At 39.6% G+C, this 22848-nt stretch overlaps 1 protein-coding gene across 13 annotated transcripts in view; it reads right to left on the bottom strand.

Annotated features, from left to right (window-relative positions):
• Positions 1-22848, bottom strand: part of PTPN5 (protein tyrosine phosphatase non-receptor type 5) — an 85633-nt gene that overhangs the window by 57177 nt on the left and 5608 nt on the right. For 6 of the 13 annotated variants that reach the window (XM_074917933.1, XM_074917939.1, XM_074917941.1 and 3 more), the window contains 2 exons: positions 17584-17740; positions 4626-4736 (listed from right to left, as the gene is read on the bottom strand). The exons of 2 other annotated variants lie outside the window; for them this stretch is intronic. In XM_074917933.1, coding sequence (XP_074774034.1) covers positions 4626-4635 — 10 coding nt within the window. In that variant the 5' untranslated portion in view covers positions 4636-4736; positions 17584-17740. Of the gene's footprint in view, positions 1-4625; positions 4737-17583; positions 17741-19129; positions 19161-22848 lie in introns of those variants that run through there. 5 more of the 13 variants (XM_074917940.1, XM_074917936.1, XM_074917935.1 and 2 more) reach the window with 3 other exon arrangements.

Below are 22848 nucleotides of genomic sequence, written 5' to 3' on the forward strand. Positions count from 1 at the left end.
TAACTGCTATGCTGGGCTAGTGGAGCTGGCGGAGGAATAAGCATCCATCAGGGGACAGTGTCAACAGGTTCAAGTCTCTGTGAGTTACAAATGCCAGTTTACCAGAGTTATAACCCTTACTTGGTATGAGGCAAGAAAACTATTTTATGCACAGGATAGAAGGAGAAGGAAGAGCATCAAGTCAACTCACTTGCCACCTGTCCAGCTTGAGAAAAGATCAAGTACAAGAAGAATTTTTTAAAAATAAATGTGTACGAACTTGGCCAGCTCTCCATAAAGGTATGCCAAACAAAAAACATCTTCCAAACACTACCTTCCAAGTCACTGATTATCCTTTAAGATCTTGACAGAGACAAAATTTTGCTGTGAGTATTTACTCAAGTTACCCATATAGCATATAACACACGGTAAATACAGGTTAAGCACATATTTAATCCATTGGTAAATGCTAAAATTTTCAGCCATAGTTACATTTCTTTTGATTCTCCTTGTTGTTGCAATTGACATTTTCACCACTTTTACCTAGAGTGCTGTGAATGCCACTTTATGATTTGTAATGGAACAGGAAGAAAAACAACCTTAGAAGAAAATGGGTGGGATTTTTCAAGCCAAAGTCAGAGTGGCTTTTTTCATGGTTCTATTTGCATTCCACATGCAAGCATATGGTTAGCCAAACTCTGTTCATGTTACTATACAAACATTTCATAAACACAAATCTTTCTGAATCAAGCATTCGTTAGAAATGCTGACTACTGTTTATAAATACTATAGTGAAATCATGGAATGTCCATGTAATGAAAGCTCAGTGTTAAATGAACGGTCTCTCAACTATTATTTGTCAAACCATTAAGAAAACAATCTCTTCTTCCTTCCACTATGTTCCCAGAGAAGCCTTCTTTCCACTGAGAGCATATTGCTGTATTTTATTTCTCAAACAGAAGCAGTATAAACCACAGAGCCAGACTAAGGCTTCCTTATTCACTTCTTTGCTCTTCTTTTTGTGAGAAATCTCCCTGAAGTCATCTGGATTATTTGTGCAACACCCTCAGATGAAAGAGGGATTACAGTCTGGCCCACAAGAAACATCAACTACTCTCTCATGTATTGCAGATCGACAATACCTTTCTTTAAGTAAAGTTCCTTGAAGGCAAACTACTGTCCTAAAGCGGTAAGGACCACAGAACTAAAACTGGCACATGATATTACCAAATAAATACATGTCAAAAAGAATAGGCTGATTTTTAATTTAACTCTCTGTTGAAATCAGGGTCCCTGTAGATGCAGTGTACTTTGACATTGTATACTGCCTCATTTTTATTATCTCTGATTCTCAGATACTCTTCAGAGATGGACTGAGATTTTCATCAGTTTAATTTTCTGCAGTGTTTTGTGTACAAATGCAAAAGAAACTTGCTTCAGCAAAGATTTAACTGAAAGACTTCAAACCGTCAACCCAAATGCACACTCCTTTAAAAATAGCACATTCATTTTGCTCATCCCCACAGACTCATGTGACCTCTTTTATCTGTATCCTGTTTTCCACCCGCACCACAGCAGCTCATGGCTATGTCACACAGCTACAGCAAAACTCTTCACGCCTCCAGGAACACCATCCAGTTTTATTTCACTCTGCACACTTTTTGCTTCATGCGCTAAACTAGATGCAAGCATATGCAAAATCTAACATGAGGCAGTTCTGTGAAACAAACAGCCTTCTGGTTATTTAAAATGACCATTTTTTCAATCTAGACCATTATTTCATGGTTTCACCATCCCTTTTCAGTGGGTGGCACAAACACATCCTATGTTTCTCAAGGTATTTTTTAAAATTTGAAAGTGAACACTGGTTTAAAATTTGCCCTCCAACCTACCCTAACCAAGCAATACATCAGAAGTTTCTCATTAGGTCACATGCCCTGCAATAAAACAAGAGTATTTTCTTTGTATGTGTTTTATTGATTGCTCAACTTAGGGACTAAACACTGGAAACCATTGGCCACATTCATCATAGCATTTTCCGTGATACTGAAGTTTATTAGTGACAGCTAAAAAGAATGACACCCAAATTTGAAACAAGGGCCAGTCTACAGTCCTATGACAACGCCTGGACAATGACTTTTACTTCACATGTTTACTGGAGCATCTTCCATCAACTTTAAAGACATGAATTTGCATTTCATACACCATTTCCTGAGCCTTCACTCAAATTAGTATCACTGATATTTTCCAATTGTCTTTGCCTCTTGTGCCAAACCAGTCTGTTCAGACACCTCAGACTGAGGCCTTTTCAGGGTACCTTTTCAGCAAGCATGCTTGCCAGAGGCAGCCTATACAATCAGACCTTCTTCCACAGTACTTTACCAATGCTTCCGTGCTGATGCTGTTAGGTTAACACGAAGGCAAGTGCATGACCTTCAGCTCACATTCAACTGGAAAGCTTTACCACAAGTTTTTCTGTTGGAACTATTCCACTTTGATGTCACATGATAAATGACTGTCGATCTTTTCTTTCTCCCCTCCCACATCAGGTTTTCCCAGGCTAAGCTTTTCTGCAAGGCAGATCTACCCACGCCCTATTCTTCAATAAAAACAAAACTGTTTGAAAAACTTCCCTTTGTATTGCCCACATATAAAGAGTAAGCCAGTATCACTGCTGAATTGAAGATCTTTTTGATGAACAATCTGCAGGCTATGTGCATGAACACATGAGTATTTTGGCCAAGCAGAATTCAGTGGTGATGAAGTGAATAGAGGGGAACACTTCTCTTACAGCAGTGTCAAAGCCTAGGTGAAAATACAAGGGAAAGAAGTGAAATCCCATATAAACCAAGAGAGAAAAAAGTAAAAAAAAAACCCCAAGCATTACTCTACCAGAACCATTCTCACATTTCCCGCAAAGCAGTCCTATTGGTGGACAGGAAAGAGGAAAAGAAATGTCAAAGACCCCTGAACATACTCAGTATCCGTAAGAATCATATACAGCATTTATAGCACAGAGATATATTTTTTTTTAAAACTACCCAGTTAAAAATAGGATGTGTGTGTGTGGTTTCTATGTTGGTGGATGGATCAAATTCACTCATGGTTTAACTCCATACTTTTAACTGCATTTTACAACTGATTTCAGTGCAGGGTTTAAATTTGATAAACTCTGCAAAGTGATTTCTGAATTATTTTGTATAACCAGCAGAATTGCATTTACACCTTGCTCTGAAATGAGTACAGACTATGATTATAAAGATCAGGTAACATACAATATCATGTCTTTACTCATGCTAAACTATCAAGAGTGCTCTGAGTCAAACAGTGCATGTTTGCCATTTACTGCATGTCCTAACTTAATGAGGCTTCCAATTATTTGGCACACCTACATGTCACCTCAATACAGAAGTAAGTAATACTGGTGTATTCTGGCCGAGGTTTAGCACTGTCCTAAAACAATCTGGAAAAGACCATGTAACACAAAGGCTGTGGAGAACACTAATGTGATGCTCTGAGCTTACAGAAAGGAAAGCACACCCCTTCTGACATCAAATGAGTGGCAAGCATCGACTAGTAGGTGGCCAAAGCTGACCAATTACATCTGATCTGTAAAGAGAACATGAACATGCAAGAGAAATATCTGTAGGTTACCTGAAGTTTCTATGGATTCTTATTTAAGTAATAAACGGTCACGACTCATAAAGGGCTTTTCAGAAATGAAGCATAAAATGTGGAATGAACCCATTCGCCTTACAGCTTATTTGCATACAGAACATGTTTTGCCTTCCAAACACTCCCTAATAAAGTCTTGCAGCATCCTCTTTTCATAAGCTGGGCCTCCTTCACAGTGTGGAGTTGATTCCAAAGGCACACCTGCATCAGCTGAACTGGCTTCTGTACCTTAACAACAACCACAGACTGCAATGGTCTGCAAGACATCTATACCTGCAAAATGGAATGAAAGGCTGCTGCAGTGCAGCATTAAGGCATACTTAGGCTGTAACCAGAAAGTAAACAGATCAGTTAACCAATAAGAACTAAAAATCTTAATCCACATTAGATGTATGATTGAAAATCTGAAGTCCAGTACCTTTAAGAGCTCTCATCACACAGATAGGAAATGCTTTCTGGTAAGAGCCAGAATATGCTTAGAACCAAGTCCAGAATGACTTGAAAACACCCACTTCCTTGATGATTAAACAAAACTGATTTACTTACTGCTTACCACAAATAAATAAAAACATGTTTGAGACAGATATGGACTGGATTTAAAAGGACCTTCTAAGGAGCTTTTAGAAGACAACGGCTCAATCCTTTAGGCTTCCTTAGAAATCCTAGTTAAAACGAACTTCATAGACATCTAGTAAGTAAAGGAGGTTAAATGGACTCTTTGCATGATGCGAGAACCACAACTAGATTAAAAGGTACCCTCCACTACAAAAAGATCCAGCGAGAAGTACCTTCCATGCTAACTGGGCTTTGCAAAACATTTACAACATGCTATGAATTTTTCTTTTTTTTTTTTCTCCTTATTCCTTGCATTCTCCAAGAAGATTAGGACAAGTTCTGAAAGAGCGTATGACTGTTTTTCATCTGTACTGAAGTGACAGTATCATATATCTGATCTTCCTTTTCTTACTTACCATCTGACATGCACTCAGTCCTTTCAGTCACATAGTAGCTCACTTCCAATGTCTGCTCCAGGACAGATGGTCCTCTGGGATTATCATTTATGTCCTTTATGCACTAGAATCCTAAAAAATAAGTGAAAAATCTAAGTTTTAACACTATCAGACGTCCAAGAATCATTCAGGGCTTTTACATATAATTTTTCTTGAAAATAAGTTCTAAAAGACCATGATGATACTCCTTTATGAAACAGCATCACAAGCAACTGATCTGTGGGGCACGGGGTGAAGTGGAAAGGAGATGGAAACATATTCCTGTGTTGATCCACTTGCCTTTGCTTATTGCCTGCATGCAGGAACTAGGATCTACCTAAAGCCTTCCAGGTATCCAAAGGGTATGTACCATAAAGTCTTTTAGTATTTAAGGAAGATGGGGCAATCCACAAGCTAAGCTCCCTTAGGAGCCATCTGCTCCATACAGAAAAAGCCTTCTGCTGAAATCGTAATGGCCAACTTCATTAAAATCACAGAGAGTGCTTAAAGGTCTGTGAGTACAACACAGAAACCCTTACTCCTATTTGTGAAGGACTATTGAATGTGTCATACATACCACATAGTGGGGCTACAGGAATACATAATTAAGAAACACACAGTTCATCACAGCCTCAGAGACTGTGGGTCCGACATGCCACAAAAGAGGGTAAAGAGGGTCATGCAGGCATGTAGAAAGAAATTCACCTCTAACAAACTGCAAGGACTTTTTCCTTCTTTACCAATTCTGCTAAGGGAGGGGCCACAGATGTATTCTTTGTCCAGATTACAAAGTGCTCTGCCTCCAAGCCTTTTATGATTTGTCATCTACTTCTAAAGCACCTCGCACTGTGGACATCAGGCCAGTTCATTGACAGTCTCATTCAAAGCGCACAGAAACCAATACACTCACTCTATTGATGCCAACACACTTTGCATCACAAAACCAATCAAGAGGTCTTCTGAAGAGTAAGAGTATAAAGTGATAAATCCTGAAAGTGCCCTCTCCTACAGAGGTCATATTGAAATCACAGAGTTCATTTCATTAGAAACTAATCTTTCCAGTTTTGAACAGGCTAATAAATTGAAGACCACCTAGATATCCAGACTTCACCCCTGACACTAGGACATGAGGTGACCACTGCATACAGATAAGCACATCTGCATGTTAAAGAAAAACATATTTAAAAGCAAGTCACATTTTTAGAAGTCACCAGGACACAAGAAGACGGCATCCAGGTAAAAGCAAGTCAGGAGAGTCATGTGTGAGGCACTCCTCAAAAAATCACCTCAATTATTATTGTGTATCTTAGCATTAAGCAATCCTCTGCTACCCAGGACAAGGGACTACTAAGTCAAGGGAGGAAACGTGATGTAAAGGCCTGGATACATGCCGTGTCTTTCACTTGTAATACAAACATAGTATGGAGGAACTATGCAGGTCCAAGAATAAGAAAGACTGTCTGTCTATACTGTGCGTCAAAACATAATGCAAAAGTTATTCTTAAAACCAGAAAAATCAGGCATAAAGCATACAGATGGTATTTATACTTTTATAGCCACTTGGAAACACCTCTCCCTCCCTCGCAGGGAAAGATGACAACCAATTATCTTCAGCTAGATGTTTTTATTAAGTTTGTTTCCTGATGTGTTTTCTCAAGTCAAAGCTCAAACACAGAAAAGGTGTCTTGCAGGCAAGTCCCAAGGGGAGTCAACTGTCTTCTACAGAACAGGTACCATTCAAAACTAATAAGCACCATAAAAAGATGGTGTGGATAGTTCCGAGTCCATCATCAGCACCCCCATTGCTCCTCTGAAACTTCTGTCGATGACATCATCGTCACCTCAGTGCACTCATTCTACTCCAGCACCATGTTCATGAGGTGCAGAACGAAGAAATAACTGGATTTTGTGATTGCCACCAGAAAAAGGGAATTGGTGCCTCTTGACTGACGACTGAAGGCCAAATTATATCCCTAAACTAGATCAAGTGGTCTAAGAGCTTCTCTATACAGCTCTCCTTATGCTACCTTGTCTTTACATGAAGGGCTCAGGTATATGAACAGCTTGCCCCAGTACATGAAGTTACTCCTTCTGTTAAGTGGAAGCGTAATTGACTTTGCATGCTCTCAGTCCAATGCAAACAGAAAACAATACTGCTAAAATTCAAGCAAGAAGTGCTTAGTGCTTTTACAGTATCAGCCTAAAAATGTGTACACATAGGTACTGTGGTTCAGCTGACACAAGGGAACTTGATCTTAGTTTTTAGCACAAAGTTGCTTGCAATGACAGCAGCCCAAATGCTGTTCTTTGACCTTCTTCAGTGTCTGCAGTCCACCACAATATTCAGATGTTGGTATAAAAGTGTTTCTTTACACACACTGCTGTGCAAGGAACTTAGTATCATGACAGTTCCAGAGAGGCCAAATGAACAAGAACTAATGCTTAAGCTGTAGACACAAGGCCTATATCTCTAGGTTTTTAAACTTCTAGAAAGAAAGAGTAACCTCTTCTTAAGCTATATGCAACTGCTATAGTCTGCCTTCAGTACAGTCCCTTGCCAGCCTCCACGCTTAAGCCCCTTCTATACACTGCCTCTAAATTCAAGCATTCCTCCTCTGCTTCCTACTTCCCCCACCACGTAACTTCAGACAAGTGTAGTTTTAAACGGCTGAAGGAAATAAGCCCATCTATTGCCTAACATGCCCCATCTTTCTGTCTCTCCAAAAGCACGTGAATGATCAGGAGAGAATACCACTAAAGCAAGGACAGTGAGGAATCACTCTTTCTGAAAACACATACAGTTGTATTCTCAGTTACATCTTGCAGTTATTATCAGTGCAAAACTGATGTGAAAACAACATTCAGATTTGGTAGCATTTTACATCAACTTTACACTGATGTAGAAGAAATATGTTGCCATGTGCTCATGACTATGAGGGAAACCTTGAAGGCAGAGTAGTTTTACAGAAAGCCAGTCACCTTAAACAATAAAGGCAATACAGCTGCATGACCTTGCTTTTAAAACTCATGTGTCCTTCATTATACTGACATGAGCAGCTAAAACTAGTCACAGGAGCACTTACTCATGTGCATAAGTGCCAGCAAAATCAGGCTCCAAGTTAAGAGAAGATCTCAGCACTTCATTTTGCTTTGTGTGAAACCTCTAGAGGATGCGTCACAGAGGGCTGATAAGCAACTGCAAAACTTCTGTTAGCAAGTACTCAACAGCACATTCAGACTACTTCATGGAAGCAAGAGTGACTTAATCTTGTGCTCTGTATGAGCAAAACTCCATGTTTTTAAGCTACCAGGTTAATTTTTGCTGAAAACCCTGGCATAGTCTGTCCAGATGCAAGCAAAAATTCTGCACACAATTACATGGATATACACCCTGACACTGACAGAGCAGCAAAGCAGGTTAATGTGCAGGAGCATCATCAGAGAACAGTAACACAAATCCAGCGGGTGGAACACAAAACAATAAAATGCTTTATTGCTACTGTTCACTTTTTCCCTGTTCTGGGAAGGACGTAGAATGTATTCTAAAGAATACATGATCCAGGCAATCTGTAGCAATGTTGTAAAATGCTCCCTCACTTCATCTACAACCAAAAATCAGAAAAGAGTATTTGCCTGAAAAGAGATTACACAGAGCCACACATTCTCCTTTTCTCCATCTTAAGAATGGACAAACCTGAAGACAAGGCCAAATCTCCTGGGGCAAAGGAACAGAAGCATGTTATTAAAATAAAGTGTGCACATAAGTGGTTTCTGTCTTGGGATCTGAAAACCAAGTTTAATTAACCAGCTGAGCGGAAAGCAAGTTTATATAACACAGACTATCTGTGGACTCTCACCCCAGTCATTCCACACAACCCCCTTTAACTGCTAGTCCACATAATAGCAATTTTTGCTGGTAAAAAGTAACTGGGATGAGGGACCTAGATGCCAACTTTGAGAGATCAAGAAAGAAGAAACAGGTGTTTAAAATAGAGGAAGTTGAGACTGATCCATATTACACAAGCTACTAAGTAGTTCTGTAAGGGAAAAATGTAGCTTTGTTGCTTCTTGAACTCCTAGAAATTAGTTTCTCATCACATAGAAAGTTACTCAGTGCTAAAAGGATATTGACAGATTCTGCCACGGCCAGTGAAATAGATTCCTGGAAAGAGTTTGAAGACTTCTGCTTTTCTCTACCTGTACTCTGGAAGTCTGATTTCTGAAATACAGTATGCTTATAAGCCAATGAACAGATGATAAACCTGGAAAAATTTTAGCTCTGGGAACAACTGAGGTCTGTCCATTGATTACTTGATCAACCAGTTGTCAGGCCACAAAACTGTAACGGTGGTTTGTGATTCTGTCTTTGGTTTCCCATGTCTCCATTTTTTTTTAAGATTCAGCTCAAGAGACTGTCTCCCATTATGTGTTTGCACAGTTCTTAGCTCAGTGGGTCCTTAATATTTCTTGGGGAATTTAAATGAGGCTACCAGCCAAACAACCAACACTTAAGGTTAGCTTCATGTTGCATTTAAGATGATCTAACCTTACACTGCTGCAGAAAGAGAGGGGTTTGTTTCATCCTGTTCACTCTCATCTATTGCATCATACCCATCTATCTTACCTATCTATTCAGCAACAAGGCTGCTGCTTCAGCTTGCAGAACTGATGGAGAACTAATTAATTTGTGCAGGGTGGATTAGTCATCATTGGAGGAGTGAAAAGGGGACCATTTTCAGTGGAAGCTCACTGCTAGACTGAATGCAAAGGTGAATGCACTCTGCTTGCAGGGATTTACAGAACTTCCCTGAGTGTTTGGCTCAGTTCTATCTGCATGTGTATTTTAAAACTATGGCTAAGCAGGTATCAAATGGAATTCAACTCCTTTGTTACAGCATACAAATTTCTGTGAAAACCTCACACCAACTTTATCAAAGAAAAAGAGAATAAACCTCAATCAGGGCAGTTAAATACAAAACCATTCAATAACATTCCCACTGGAAAAAAACAGAAGGGTTTTTCCAGCCATTAAAAAAAAAAAAAGGCAAACTCAGATAATTACATATGATATGCGCAGATATCCTAGTGAACATTTATAGCAATTACTTGAAATTCTGATGTCACTCACAATAGATGTATCAGCTGGTAGTTTTAAAAACTTGATCGTATATCAAAAACTATGACCAATATTGTTTTCTGTGCATAGAGATAAACATCCTGCTCAAGGATCTGAACTCCTATTTAAAAACAAAACCAAACATTAAGAATAAAAAGCACTCAGTATGGTTCTGAGACACATATGTGGCTGCATTGCATATTCCCTGCCTACACTGACAGTGTGGGAGCTCTGTTAGTCATCTAATGCGCATATTTGCTTGGCACAATGCCTTTACTTTCTTATGCAGGCAAGAAAGATGATCACCAGTTTATTGTATTCTTACATCTTCACTGCATGTTCACCAGTCAGCATGACCAGGCCTTCCCAATTCAAACTACAAGCCGCTAGGAGACAGAGCAGTTCAAAGTGAAGCCCAAGGAAAGGGAGGTTGTTAAGCACATCTGTAAAGACAAGGGTGACTTTCAGATTCATGCTGCTTAGACACATTTTTTGGTGGGAACTAACAGAATGTTTATTTTAAGAATAAGGACCTTTTATTGAATAGAAGCCTAATTTAGTTTTGCTTCCAACCCTGAACCAGATCCTTTTACTATCTTCAATGGCATTAGAGGTTCTCAGTCAGCTTGCTTTAACTGTCCTTCTCTGCCTCTGTTCTGAAGAAAGCTGGAGCAGAACCTGAATTTAGTTTTCACGTAAGGCTGTTGTAAGACTTCCTTGCCCAGCAAGATCCCATCCTTCTGGCATCTCAATTTCATTTAAACCATACAAAACACATACAAGAAAGGTGTGCCTTTTTAGTGTAATGTTGATAATGCAATCTGAAGAGGAAGGGAGGAAAGCAGAATTGCCAGGTGCCTCAGTCCTGTGAGACCTTGAAGGAGCGACTGGCTATTTCTCCTCCCAATGGCCTTGGACGCTGCAAATTAGTATTTTACTATGAGATACTTCATGTTACAACCTGCTTTGTATAGAATTAACAAAGCACCAGTTCTATTGATGACACACAAGGAAAGAAGTGTTTCAAGGGGCGGTAGCTCAGCTGTTACTTAGATATCTCAGTGGTGAACCCACTTAACACTGACTATTGTATTTATGTCAAGAAGTCTTATGCTGCCCAGCTCCACTGTGAAAACTGGCAAGGCCAGCCTTCAAAGGCAATCTGGGACTGCCTTGCAGGACCTCTTCTAACCCATTTCTTATTTTAAGTGTCTTTGGCAATACGGGCTGCCATGTCTCTGCATTTTTTGCCCCAGATGTGCACAAGTTTGAGGACTGCAGTGCTTTGGTGTGATGTCTGCTGACTACGCCCAGTGTGTTAGTATCTAGCCAAAGGGAACAGCTTTTGACAAGCAGGAGTTCAGAACAGGTAAGATCTGGTCTGATCTAGTGGAGCTCTGTCTTTAAATTCTATGATGGTACGACAGAAGAAATACGTGGGAAGCATCCACAATAATCAACCATCTCAAGTTAATTAGCAATTAATTTAGTGAGCTACTAAAGTCTAACAAAGATGAATCCTGAGAGATTCTGGTCACATTTACCCTGATGTAAATCTAGATTAACTCCTAGAGAGAACATCAATCTCCATGACAGTTACTTCAGATTTACACCCAGCTACTCTGAATTTGTGCACTTGTTTTCACAGCCGTGTGGGAGATCTGTCTCAACACAAATCAGCTCTGCTCTCCTGCAGATCCTGCAAGGTACACAGAGTTACATTTCTGTAAAAATCCAACCTCAGTGAAACGGGGAAATTAAATTCTCCACTCTGATGAAACCTAAGCCTCCCACGTAACAGACAAAACCCCTGCTACAGCCAGCCACTACAAGTGGTCACAATACCCTCCTCAGCTCTGCGTCTTAGGGCAGTAAGGATAATTCCCTCTTACTGGATTTCACAAAGCACAACAGGAAGCATCAAAATTACTACATTCTTCTGCCTAGGACTCTTATGAGTATTAAGAATACCAGATCCACAGAGTGAGTAGTTTTGACCCCAGTCTCACAACCTTACCAAAATCCACATAAGTCTTTCAAGGTCATCTTTCTGAGAGGGTAAAGAGGAGGTAGATACTTTCGGACCATTAGCACTGCCCCACATGATATACACTGCAGCTGTGTCAAAGACATTTGATAGGAAAAAGGAGTTACTGTCATGCCACACAGCCCTTCGCCCTTCTACCAACTCTACTCAGCTCTGCATCCCCATCTCTGCACAGCCATCACCTCCCCCATCCTTTATCCCTTAAACTAAACTCTGGATTAAAATGATATCATGCCCCTTCCCACCCACATGAATCTCAGTCCAAGTAAAGCAGTACTGCTCATGAAATTCTAAATTGCTTCAGGTAAGGAAATGTTTGTATGCTTCTGGGTGAGCCAGAGTACAGGTCATAAGTAACAAAGAGCAGAAACAGATCACAGGCAACATACAAATGCAGGTGCTGTAATTCTGAATTCAACATATGTCCAGAGAGCTTGTCAAATGGTTTGTGGAAACATTATGGAGTCATTTTTGCTAGATGGTTCACATTAAGAACTCGCATCAAATTCATTCATGTGAGGATTTTTTTTTAAGCAAACTATAAATCTCCCCATACCAGCATAACTTTGAAAGAACTGAACACATTCCTACTCCCATTCCACTGACAATTATGTCTTGCACTGCAGATCCTAACTGTCTCACCTAGTTTTATCCTGTGCAGGAACTGGCTATCTGGAGGAGCCCAGAATCTGCTTGCTATTCTCTTGTTTCATGCTGTAAATGGGGTTGACAGGGTTACTCAAGATAATCCAGCAAGCTCAGAGCATAGTCTTCATGCATTCGTAAGGATGTTTCAGAGCTGTAGTTCATTTTGGAGTATTTTTTTCTGCTCTCACGTGCACTATAATTATGAAGACTGTTTTGCCATTAAGTATTAGTGTGGATTCATGATCTCTCAGCATCGAATCTCTATCAAAACAGCCTGATCAGCTTATGAGCAAGCATCATACTAGCAAAGCATATGGCATAAGCAAAGGTAGCCAAAATTTTCATAGTCCCCAGCACTTACAGAGTTCAAACAGCAAAAGTCAAATACATCCACAAATCAGTCAGCCCACAGTAGAACACACAGAATAATACGTCATCACTAAATAAGCCTTTGTCTTCAGTAATTTTTTTATTTTTTAAAAAAAATTAAGCTATTTTCATGGTTAATGCTAGATTGGAGGGGGCATGTTTTTCACCTATAAAATTGCTAGAAAAGGGACAGTCATTTTAGACTGAAGCATTTTAAAGGACTTTTTTTTAGGAGAAAGATTAGTTCTCACTTAAGTATTTAAATGCAGTGGCTGGAAACTATTTAGCAATCAACATCAAGAAAACAAAATGGTAATTTTTAAGGTGGCACACTTTGAAAGGCAGTATATAATAGCTAAATAAATGCTGAGCTTTACAAAAGATGTCATTTTGGCTAAGCAACTTTGCACAAAACAATTTCTTCTACATAGGCCAGTTTGGTTCTTATAATTAGACCTCCCCAAAACCATTAAACTTTTAAGAACTTGTCTACAGATGCAAGTTATGTCACAGTACAGGATAAGTATTTTAACAATAGCTATTCCAGAATGACTATGGCTGTACATGAAGTTGTGCAGAAAGTTACTGCACAGTGATGTTATATGGATAACCTGTAAATAGTACAGAATATTGTAGAAACCCACAAGTATAAACAATTCAACGTTATTCCGAGATGAAGCAAAATCATCTAGCCTTCAGATACACCAAGAACTAAGTAAATACCGCAGCACCCTATAATGCTTATCTCAACCTCCATAAAATTACTGTTCAGAAATAAAGTTAGAATTACACATAAATCTCGGCTTCCTTTTCTGAATTTAACTGAGCTTCACCAACATGCGAGAGAGGAATTCAACTGCTTACTGAAGGCTGGGCATGAATATCCTGCTTAATTTCTAGAAGACTAACTGGACACAAAGCAATTTGTCTTTGTACCGTTTCTCCAGGATCTCCCCAGCTGACTCATCCTTGTGCCTAAAGTATAGCATGAAAGTAAAACAAAGTAAAACAGAATCTCTCACATTATCAGAATCAAAACTGCCTTGTATAGTGGCAAGAGATAGACTAAAAACAAAGTGGATGCCAATTTGCAAACTGCCATTAAATTTCCAGGAAGCTAATCCACCAAGGACTATACTGCACCCTAGAGAGTCCTTAATGAATAGTGTCACACTTGCAATATGCTAGTTAAGGTTGTGTCAGCATTTACATTATAAATCCCAAATTATATGTCAGCAAAACAATCCTGAAACTTAGTGAAAGATGATATACAGGGTTCTAGTCCAGGAAGATAGACTCTGGGAGAGAGGTAGGGAGAAAGTGTTAGTGTCAAGGTAGACTGAATTTCATGTTTTAATTTGAAAATACAAAAAAAAAAAAAAAGCTTGGAAAAAAAGCAGAGAACATTTTGGCAGGCATTTAAGGCCGAATCTTGGAGGCAGTAAATGCCCTTGACTCTAATCTTAGTGGGACATATGGGTGGTTAGCATCCCCCCAAAGAATGAGGGATTACCAGTGTGTAAGTACACATTTATATCAATGAACGTTAAAGCATGTTAAAGGACGGAGCCATTTCTGCGGTCTAGATCACAGTCCATCTGTACTTGCTCTGTTATTCTTGGTTTAGACAGCTTGATCCTGCTTCCATCACAGGGCTGATGATGTCTACAGTCCATGGTCGGGAAGATAAGCACTATAAACTTCCAAACTTGATGAAATATACGGGATATACAAGAGCTTTATGCACAGAATACCCTTTGCATTAGATGGAGCATTTCTGTCCCCTTGTTGGTTTTATGTGGTGTATTTCACACTATCTTGGCATCGTTTCTTTAATTAGAAAATACATAGTACCAAATTTGGAGCTCCTACAGCTTCCACCCCATCAGCTGGAGCAGAGTGCATGTCTCTGACTTCTAATTCTTGGAAATGAACTGCAGTAGTGGGAAGGGGAAGCAGCATTAGACAGTGTTTAGAGAATGGATGGAGCAGACAGAGGCACTTCATGACCATCCAAGTCTGTAGTAACTGGTCTCAGTACTAAAGTAAGGCCAGTAAGGTTAAAAGTGAGGATGGCAAGGTCAAAGTAAAGCCAGAAAGTAGTTTCAGTTCCAAATGGAGGCCCATCTGCTAAAAGCTTTCATCCTTCATTGTCCTGAGGTCCTGGCACTGGTGCCCCTAAATGTCCTGTGATACCCCACTCTGTATCTTTCAATACTTCTGTTACCTTGACAGAGGGGCACATGTGCCCCAGAACTGCCTTCAGAGTGCCTCAGGCCTTGGCTGCAGCCACGTCTGTCCCACTTGCGAACTCTAGCCAACTGGCAGGGGGGCACAGGAGGATCCCCCTTTTATCCTGCGCCCCTGCATTGTGGTTGTGTGTCCAGGTGACAACAAAACGGTATCAGGGCCACAGACCTATGCCACAGGCTCTCCTGCTTGGGCTTTGCCAGCTCAGCATTGATGACTGCCCCTTCAAAGCACCCACCCATGGAAAAAATACTACATTTCTACTAGAGTCCCGGGCTGTAGCTCTAAAGGCAGTGGCAGTCTTGTTATGACTTTTAAGAGAGGAAGGTGGGTAAAACAAGCCAGGTCCTAGGTCTGGACTCAGGATCTTTCCACCCTGTCTGATACGAGACTTCTCGCATTAAGACAGTATTGTCTTAATTTTACTCAATTGTATTACATATCTGGATATTACAAAGGGGCTATACAATCATGTACATGAAAGACAACCACTCTTAATGTACCCAGGTTTGAAAAGCTTATCCATTCACAACATTAAGACCCTGTAAGTCAACAATCAAAACACTCAATCATACTGTAGAAATCATACTGTAGAAATCATACTGTAGAAATCATACTGTAGAAATCATACTGTAGAAATCATACTGTAGAAATCATACTGTAGAAATCATACTGTAGAAATCATACTGTAACACTGAACCTTGCCTTTTACATGCTGTTGTCTCCCCAGCATAAATGGTGGCGAGCCTGACCTTCTTGCATAATTCCTTTCTACAAACAGGCTCAGTCTATTAGCATGGTAAGTCAATCTTAAGAAGGATTCAGAGAGCAATGTTGTAGAAAAGAGTTCTCTTGCTTCCACCACTGTACCAAATAGCATCTTCCTGTCTGCTAAAGAGTCACCTTGTCAGGTTAAATTGCCCCATTGATCCTGGGGTGCCACATACCACTGAAGGGAGCAGAACTGGTTATCCCAAAAGGATGCAGCACCTCAGATCATCAGTGTATCACTTCTGTATCCATTTAGCCTACTGCTGCCACAGCCTTAAGAATTAATGAGTTCTCTAGGTAGTATACAGACATAATGCTTAAAGCAAAAGAAGCTGCTGCCAATACTGTTTTCCTCTCCCTAGACATCACTTCAAGTCAAAACAGAATATCAGCTTTTGCCCCCCAGCAGAGTATCAGGATCCTTTCAGACAGAAAAAATACATATGCTTGTGTGGACAGGCCTTGGAATTTCACAACCTTCAAGCCACCACCAGGTAGTCTGATCTCGTTCCTTCCACCATCCTGGGGTATTTCTGCCATCAAGTTCAAGATGAAGAGAAATTAAGCTTCGGGGTAACTTCTGAAGTTATCTTGGTTCAAGTTTTGTGAAGATGCTAAACATTGCTTAGAAATAATGACCTGCATACAACTAATGGGGGTGTTGAGTTTCTCCAGCTCTAGCACTGACTTCATTTCTCACTTTTCCTTTTCTGTGCAGCAGTTAACACCACACCCACAGCTATGAAATGGCATATACACAGAAACACAGGTCAGCAGAGCCATTTATGTAAGACCCTTTCTTTAAGGAACTATCTCACGCAAAGGGGAACATCAGCAGATGGGGCTCTGCTTCTGCATCATCTTCTTCAAATGTGAATGCCTGGCAGGTGCAGAGGAGGATAGGAACAATCATTCTATCACCATTTTCAGCCCTTGCTTTTCATGGCATCACTGCACACAAAAGACGCAAAAGAGAAACAGCTTCTTTTGCTTTCCAATCCCTTTGCTTCCCCCAAAACACTCCCCACATCAACCAGTGTCACTGAGAAATAGTCTGCCAGAAAAAGGTTTAGAAATCCTCCAAATGGGCGAAGCATTCGGAATTATCATCAATTAACAGCTCCAAAATGATGCAATAGGAAATTAGCACAGCAGAGGAGCTTTAAAATTTACACTGATTGAAGATCTGAGATCAATTCTTAAACGAGGGAAAAAACCTGCTGCTCTATGACAAAGGACCAGTGTCATGTAAATCACTACGACTAGCAAGCAAGGCCTGACATGTTAGTGGGATCTCAGATTTCTGTTCATCTCCAGCTCTGGTATCTTATGAAGCAACCAAAGAAGCAAGTTTGCAATCACAAGCAAGTAGATGCAATGCTTAAGTTCAGTATTTCAAGAAATGGCCTAGAAAAGGCTGGCCGTATTAATGTGGCATTTTCCAGGACCAATACTGGTTTCAAGATGATTATTTCCAAATACCCGTGTTCTCAGAATCAAAGAACATGATGTCCACTGCAATCAGTTGCAAAAGAGGAATATAACCCAGAAGCAAATGATTCTTTCATGTATCCTGTAGGGGTAACCATCAGCTCACTTCAGTCCATGATAAAGTCCCTTACAAACAAGGGATTCTACAGCTTCCGCAGAAAAGCTGCTTCTTTCATACTTGGACAACATCAAACAGAAGCTGCTAATCTGAGAGGATGTAAGGGACAAAGAGGGCAGTTTGTACTTACTTGGTTTGAAGCCTTTGTGGCAGAAGGTTACTCAGCTCTTTGTGAGAGAAACAGAGCAAAATACACAGCTACGGGAGATGACACTTGGGCTGGAGAGGTGACAGACACAGATGGAAAGGATGAAAGCCATGCACAGAGCAGGAGAGCTTGGTATCGGCTGAAAAAATGAAGGAAGAAAAGCTCATAGAAACAGACAGGAACTGGAATAAACATCCGGTTTCAAGGACCGTAAATTGGCTTAGAGATCTGCTCTCAATTTCTACTTCTGTTCAGTATCAACAACCAAGGGAGTAAGTAGGATGCCTTAATAAAGCAAATTCCCAAATGACAGCAGACGCTACTCCAGCTAGCTTTGGACTGCCTTCTCTTCCCACTGTAATCAGCAATCTCATAGGCAGAGCTTTACAAATCCCAGGCCACCAGATAAATGCCAGTAGGCTGTGACAGAACACAGTAAAGCCAGAGACAGTGTTAGCAGGACTTAGTGTTAGCAAGCTTGCCAAGTAGAAGAGAATTTTTTTCTAAATCCTGGGTGCACAGGTAATGGTCTCCTCTGTCCAAACACAGGAACCAGCACCATGCCTGAATCAGTATCTTACCACTGGCACAATTTTTGGGTTAAAAAAACCTTTATGTAACATTAAAGTCATGCCCAGGATTAACACAAAGCAACGGTTCTCAATTTAATCTAATGCAAGCTAATATAATGTAATCTAATCCACTCAAGGATAACAGACTGAAAACTGATGTTCTAAGCTGCACAGAATACACTGCAGATAAAACATATTGTGGCTTAATTGATGGTTCTCTCATTATCTAGCATCACTACAAAACTTTAGAGCACTGAATCTACTTTTGTGATCTGCTGCTCACTGGCAACATGCAGAACTGCGGCAAATGGCCAAAACTATATTCAGTAGCAAGATCTACAGTGTTTCCAGTCAAGTGTTTGAGGGGTTAGGTTGCCAGAGAGCACATACAAAATTCAAAGGGACACAATGCTTTTTTCTATAAAATTCAGGACATACGCTGTTGTACATGATGCTTAAAGCTCAGAAGAGGTAAAAGTTAAGAACAAATGGCAGCGCCTACTTCAGTGAAAAAAATACGTAATTAGAAAACTAGAGATGTTATAAAATGTACATAGCACAGAAAATGTTACATATGCTTGCAGTAATTTACCAAAGAATAGAGCACTTAAGGGCCTGAAAACCTGGTTTAAGACAATAAATAACAGGCTAACATACACAGAGCATTTGGGCACTTAACTCTTTCTTGTCTGTCAGCACAAGTTCAGCATCACATAGGTATGTAAGAAGTCACCCTCTAATTTAAAAGAAAATGTTAACTATTTTAATTATGTGGCCATTCTAAATGGGCTCTGAAGTGCAGAAGCAATCACCAGCAGAATAAAATAGCCATTACATGCTTTTTAGTCACAGTGTTTGTTACAGTAATTCATGAAGCTCCCAGCAGTTTCACAACAAAGTAGTCACATCTACAGTTTCACAGAAATGATCATGTCCCTGCCAATGTTTCACCTTACCAATGTTTGCAGGCTCTGATTCCCATGTTTAGAAGAGGACTGAAACAAGCCAACTACTTAAATTATTCCACCTCTCTGGCTTGCTATTCTCAAACTTAAGGAGCAAATGGTCAGCGTAATGGAATGGTGGCAGCGATCTGTACTGGCAAGGGAGGTTCTGCTCCTAAAGGAGACTGCTACAGCCAAGCCCCAGGCTGGTAATATGCACTGTTACTGAGACTGAAAATGAAGGAACAGCTGCTGTTGGGAGTACCAAATGGGAGATGTTCTGTAAAAGAAAATAAACAAATCTAGCCATATTCAACAAGTCAAGGTACAGGAAGGAAGCAGCAAGTCTCTGCTCCCAAAAGTAAAAAGAGCTCTGCAGAACTATCAGAAAAAAAATCTACTGCCTGATGAATAAAATGGATTCCCTTTCCCAGAATCTCTGGATGAGGCTACAAAAAATATTAAGCATATTTTATTTACCGGTATTAAAAAAAAAAAAAAGGCAAAAAAATCTGAACCTCAAAAAACCAAACAGGCAAGTGGAATTCAGTAAATTCAAAAGTTGTATCATATATCCAAGGGAATGCTTTAAATACCATCTCTAGCAAAACAAGTGCTCTCTTAAAGAAGCTGAATCAAGATGCCTAGCTTGCTTCTAAGTGTCCTGACCTAAACAGTATGATCTAAATCTTGCAAGAGAGGAGAAAAATGAAACCTGAAGTCCATAAGGATTCTTACTGCCATTAGCAGGACTGCAATAATCTGCCTTCCTTATTATTTTATAGGAGTATATGCCTGTATTTTAAATAGCCCAAATTCTGGTCAAGTCCAAGACACCACTATGAGATCTAAAATTTCATTATTGATTGAGAAACACATGGAATGCATCCAGGGAGATCCAGCTGCCTGCCTTTTGAGCAGGCAGCTACTCAGTAGCTGAACTATAAGAACAGGTCTCCAGAGCCACTGTGTGGAAAAGCTTCTAGAGTTTGTGTGCTGTCACCACAGCCGCACAACAGCTGTCAACCTACAACCCATGGACTGCTTGTGACAACCCCATTTTCAAAGACCAGCTGGGATCAGTGAGCAGATTCAATGGACTGTTCTGCTTCCCTGTACTTTTCTCTCAACCAAAGAAGTAATTTCTCAACTCCTCCTCTCCCTGTCCCCCCACTGTTCATTTCCAACTGTCGTTCTACACATGTGAAGCAAAGCCGTGGTCCTGGCAAGCTGGTGGGAGACAGGAACAGGGCTAAAAAAAACAACCCTTCTTTAAGACTGAAATTAGGTAAGTATCTGCCTAAAAAAAAAAAAAAAAAAAAAAAGGACTACTGTTTTAGCCCACCTCAGCTTTTTGAATCCTGTCTTAGAAAAGGATCCACAGCTTGACATACTCCAGTGCAGCCTTCCCCTCATCTCACATTCATAAACTAGCCATCTCCACCTATAAAAGCCTGCAATGCTGTTGGTTGCTAGAAGCCTCCTGTTACTGAAGCAGCAGGAAGAGAAAGAAGGTAGTAATTGGAATGACCTGCTTTTATAGACTGCAAGTCATCTATTATGAAAATAGTTATTATTTATAGGACCCGAGAGATACAGTTCAGAATAAATACCCTCACCGTGCAAAATTCTGAGCTTTTTTTCAGTAGTTTTGGCTATTCCATAATATCTGAAAAAGCTCTCTGCATCTTTACAAAATGTGAGCATTTGTATTTACTAACAAACTCTTAAGATACCATTAGAGGCTCATGATATTGCTGGTGTTACAAAACAGAGTATGTTCTCCCACTGAAGAGGAGTAGCAACTATCTGCAGGGAAAAAGGGAATGTTTGCGTCTCAGAGTAGAAACCACAAGGATTTCTACTTTCTGGGGAGTGGAACTAGGGAAAAAATGAGATACAACATCATTTTGAAAGCAAGGTATACATTCATCCAAATGAATTCATCATCTAAATTTATCTAAGCCTCCCCTGCTAAGAAGTGAAGTCAGTAGAGAATTAAACTACACATTAAATGATATCATAAGTACTATGCTGTAGTTTCAGTAAGGAAAGAAGGTATGCACAAATGTAATATGAGTAAATACAAATGTTCTTGTAAGCTTTGATTGAGTCTTTAAGCCTTGAAAGTTTCAAGTTTCTGCTTCTAAGAATGTCAGAAACAATATAGGTAGGTTACAAAAAATGACCCGAAAGGAAGTATAGATGAAATAACTGAAGGCAATCAAAGCCTTCGTAATTGTATCTCCTCACTACAAATATTTTTTTCTAAAATATTTTCAATTTAAATTTAAGTTCAATCATAATTTTAGAATATGTTTTAACTCACAGGCCAACACTGAATTTGTTGTAATACTTCTTTGGACTCTCATTTGCAATGACTTCACAGGCTGATGTGGTCCCACACTGCAAATACTCCACTGTCAAATGGTTAATTTGACATGAAAAACGTTAACTTACAGCTTGTGTATTGCAAAGAAAATCTAAAATACTTATCCAAAACAACACTTTACCAAAATTCCTGAAAATAATTTACTTTTGTTTTTTTAAAGGACAATTTCCTTCAAGCATCTTGTTTGCTGCTTTGCATGCATCAACAGCCCCTGCTGTTCCATGTCCGCTCCTTTGCCACTTATTTCAAACAATTTTATACCTTACTGACTGAAGCTTACAGACTAGTGCTATTCTTACACCAATTTTGAACATCTAATTCTTAATGACACGTAACACAAGTTACCTTTACCTGTACTCCTTGCATTTGGGTAAAGGGTATGCATCTCCAGATGCACAGAATGCAGAGGATCTAAGGAGAATGTGATTTCCAGGTGTAATTGATTTCAATAGACATGCACTTGAAGAAGTAACAAATGTCAGAGTCTCTTCTCTGCTGCACTAGTAATACAAGATGCATCATTACCTGAATAAACAGCTACAGCTGTAAATAGAAAGTATTTGTCTAAATAGAAAGTATTCTGTTCACTGTACAGACACAGAACAAAAGAGTGGATATGTAAGATGACATTTAACCTTAACTTTCATACTGAATTTACAGATATACAGAAAATATATTATCTTTATCAGAGCACACGTACTTTGAAGATCTTTGTGCTTTTGTTACACTTCAACTTGCATTATTATTGGGCTCCTTTTGTTGTTTTATTCTCCTTTAAGTTTACTTCTGCAATAGTGACTTAAATCTAAGAGTCTGCCTACAAAGGGCTACCTACCATAATAGTCATTCTGAATATTTAGGCATATACATTTCCATGTTCACAGTCTGCTTCAGAAAGAAGTGTGCACGTGTGGAAAATAAGCTTTGTGTGCTACTGTCAGCATATTTCCATATGTAAATTAAACCTCATCTTCCCCATGAAATACATCCATCTCATGCTTCTCTCAGGGTCACACAGGAATGAAAGATAGGATTTGATCACTGCCTACTTACAAACAGAAACACACTTTGCAAGACTGCTTTCTCCATTTAGTGTTTCTTACAAGAACTGTGTAATGAAGGTGAAAGGAAATGGAAGCCAGGGATAAGGTTCTTCCACTTCCTGAAATGGAAAAATAGAAATCCACTACACTTGTCCACTAAAATATTCACTGACATTGATTTTTTTTTTTTTCCCCAGGAGCAGTTATCAATCTTACATCTGCCAAGTATAGTGTTATTTTTGTATTTAATATTGGAGTTACAAAGGTGCAATGTATTTCAAGGCATAATATGCAGT

The sequence above is a fragment of the Athene noctua genome, chromosome 14, assembly GCF_965140245.1.
Source record: "Athene noctua chromosome 14, bAthNoc1.hap1.1, whole genome shotgun sequence".
NCBI lineage: Eukaryota > Metazoa > Chordata > Aves > Strigiformes > Strigidae > Athene > Athene noctua.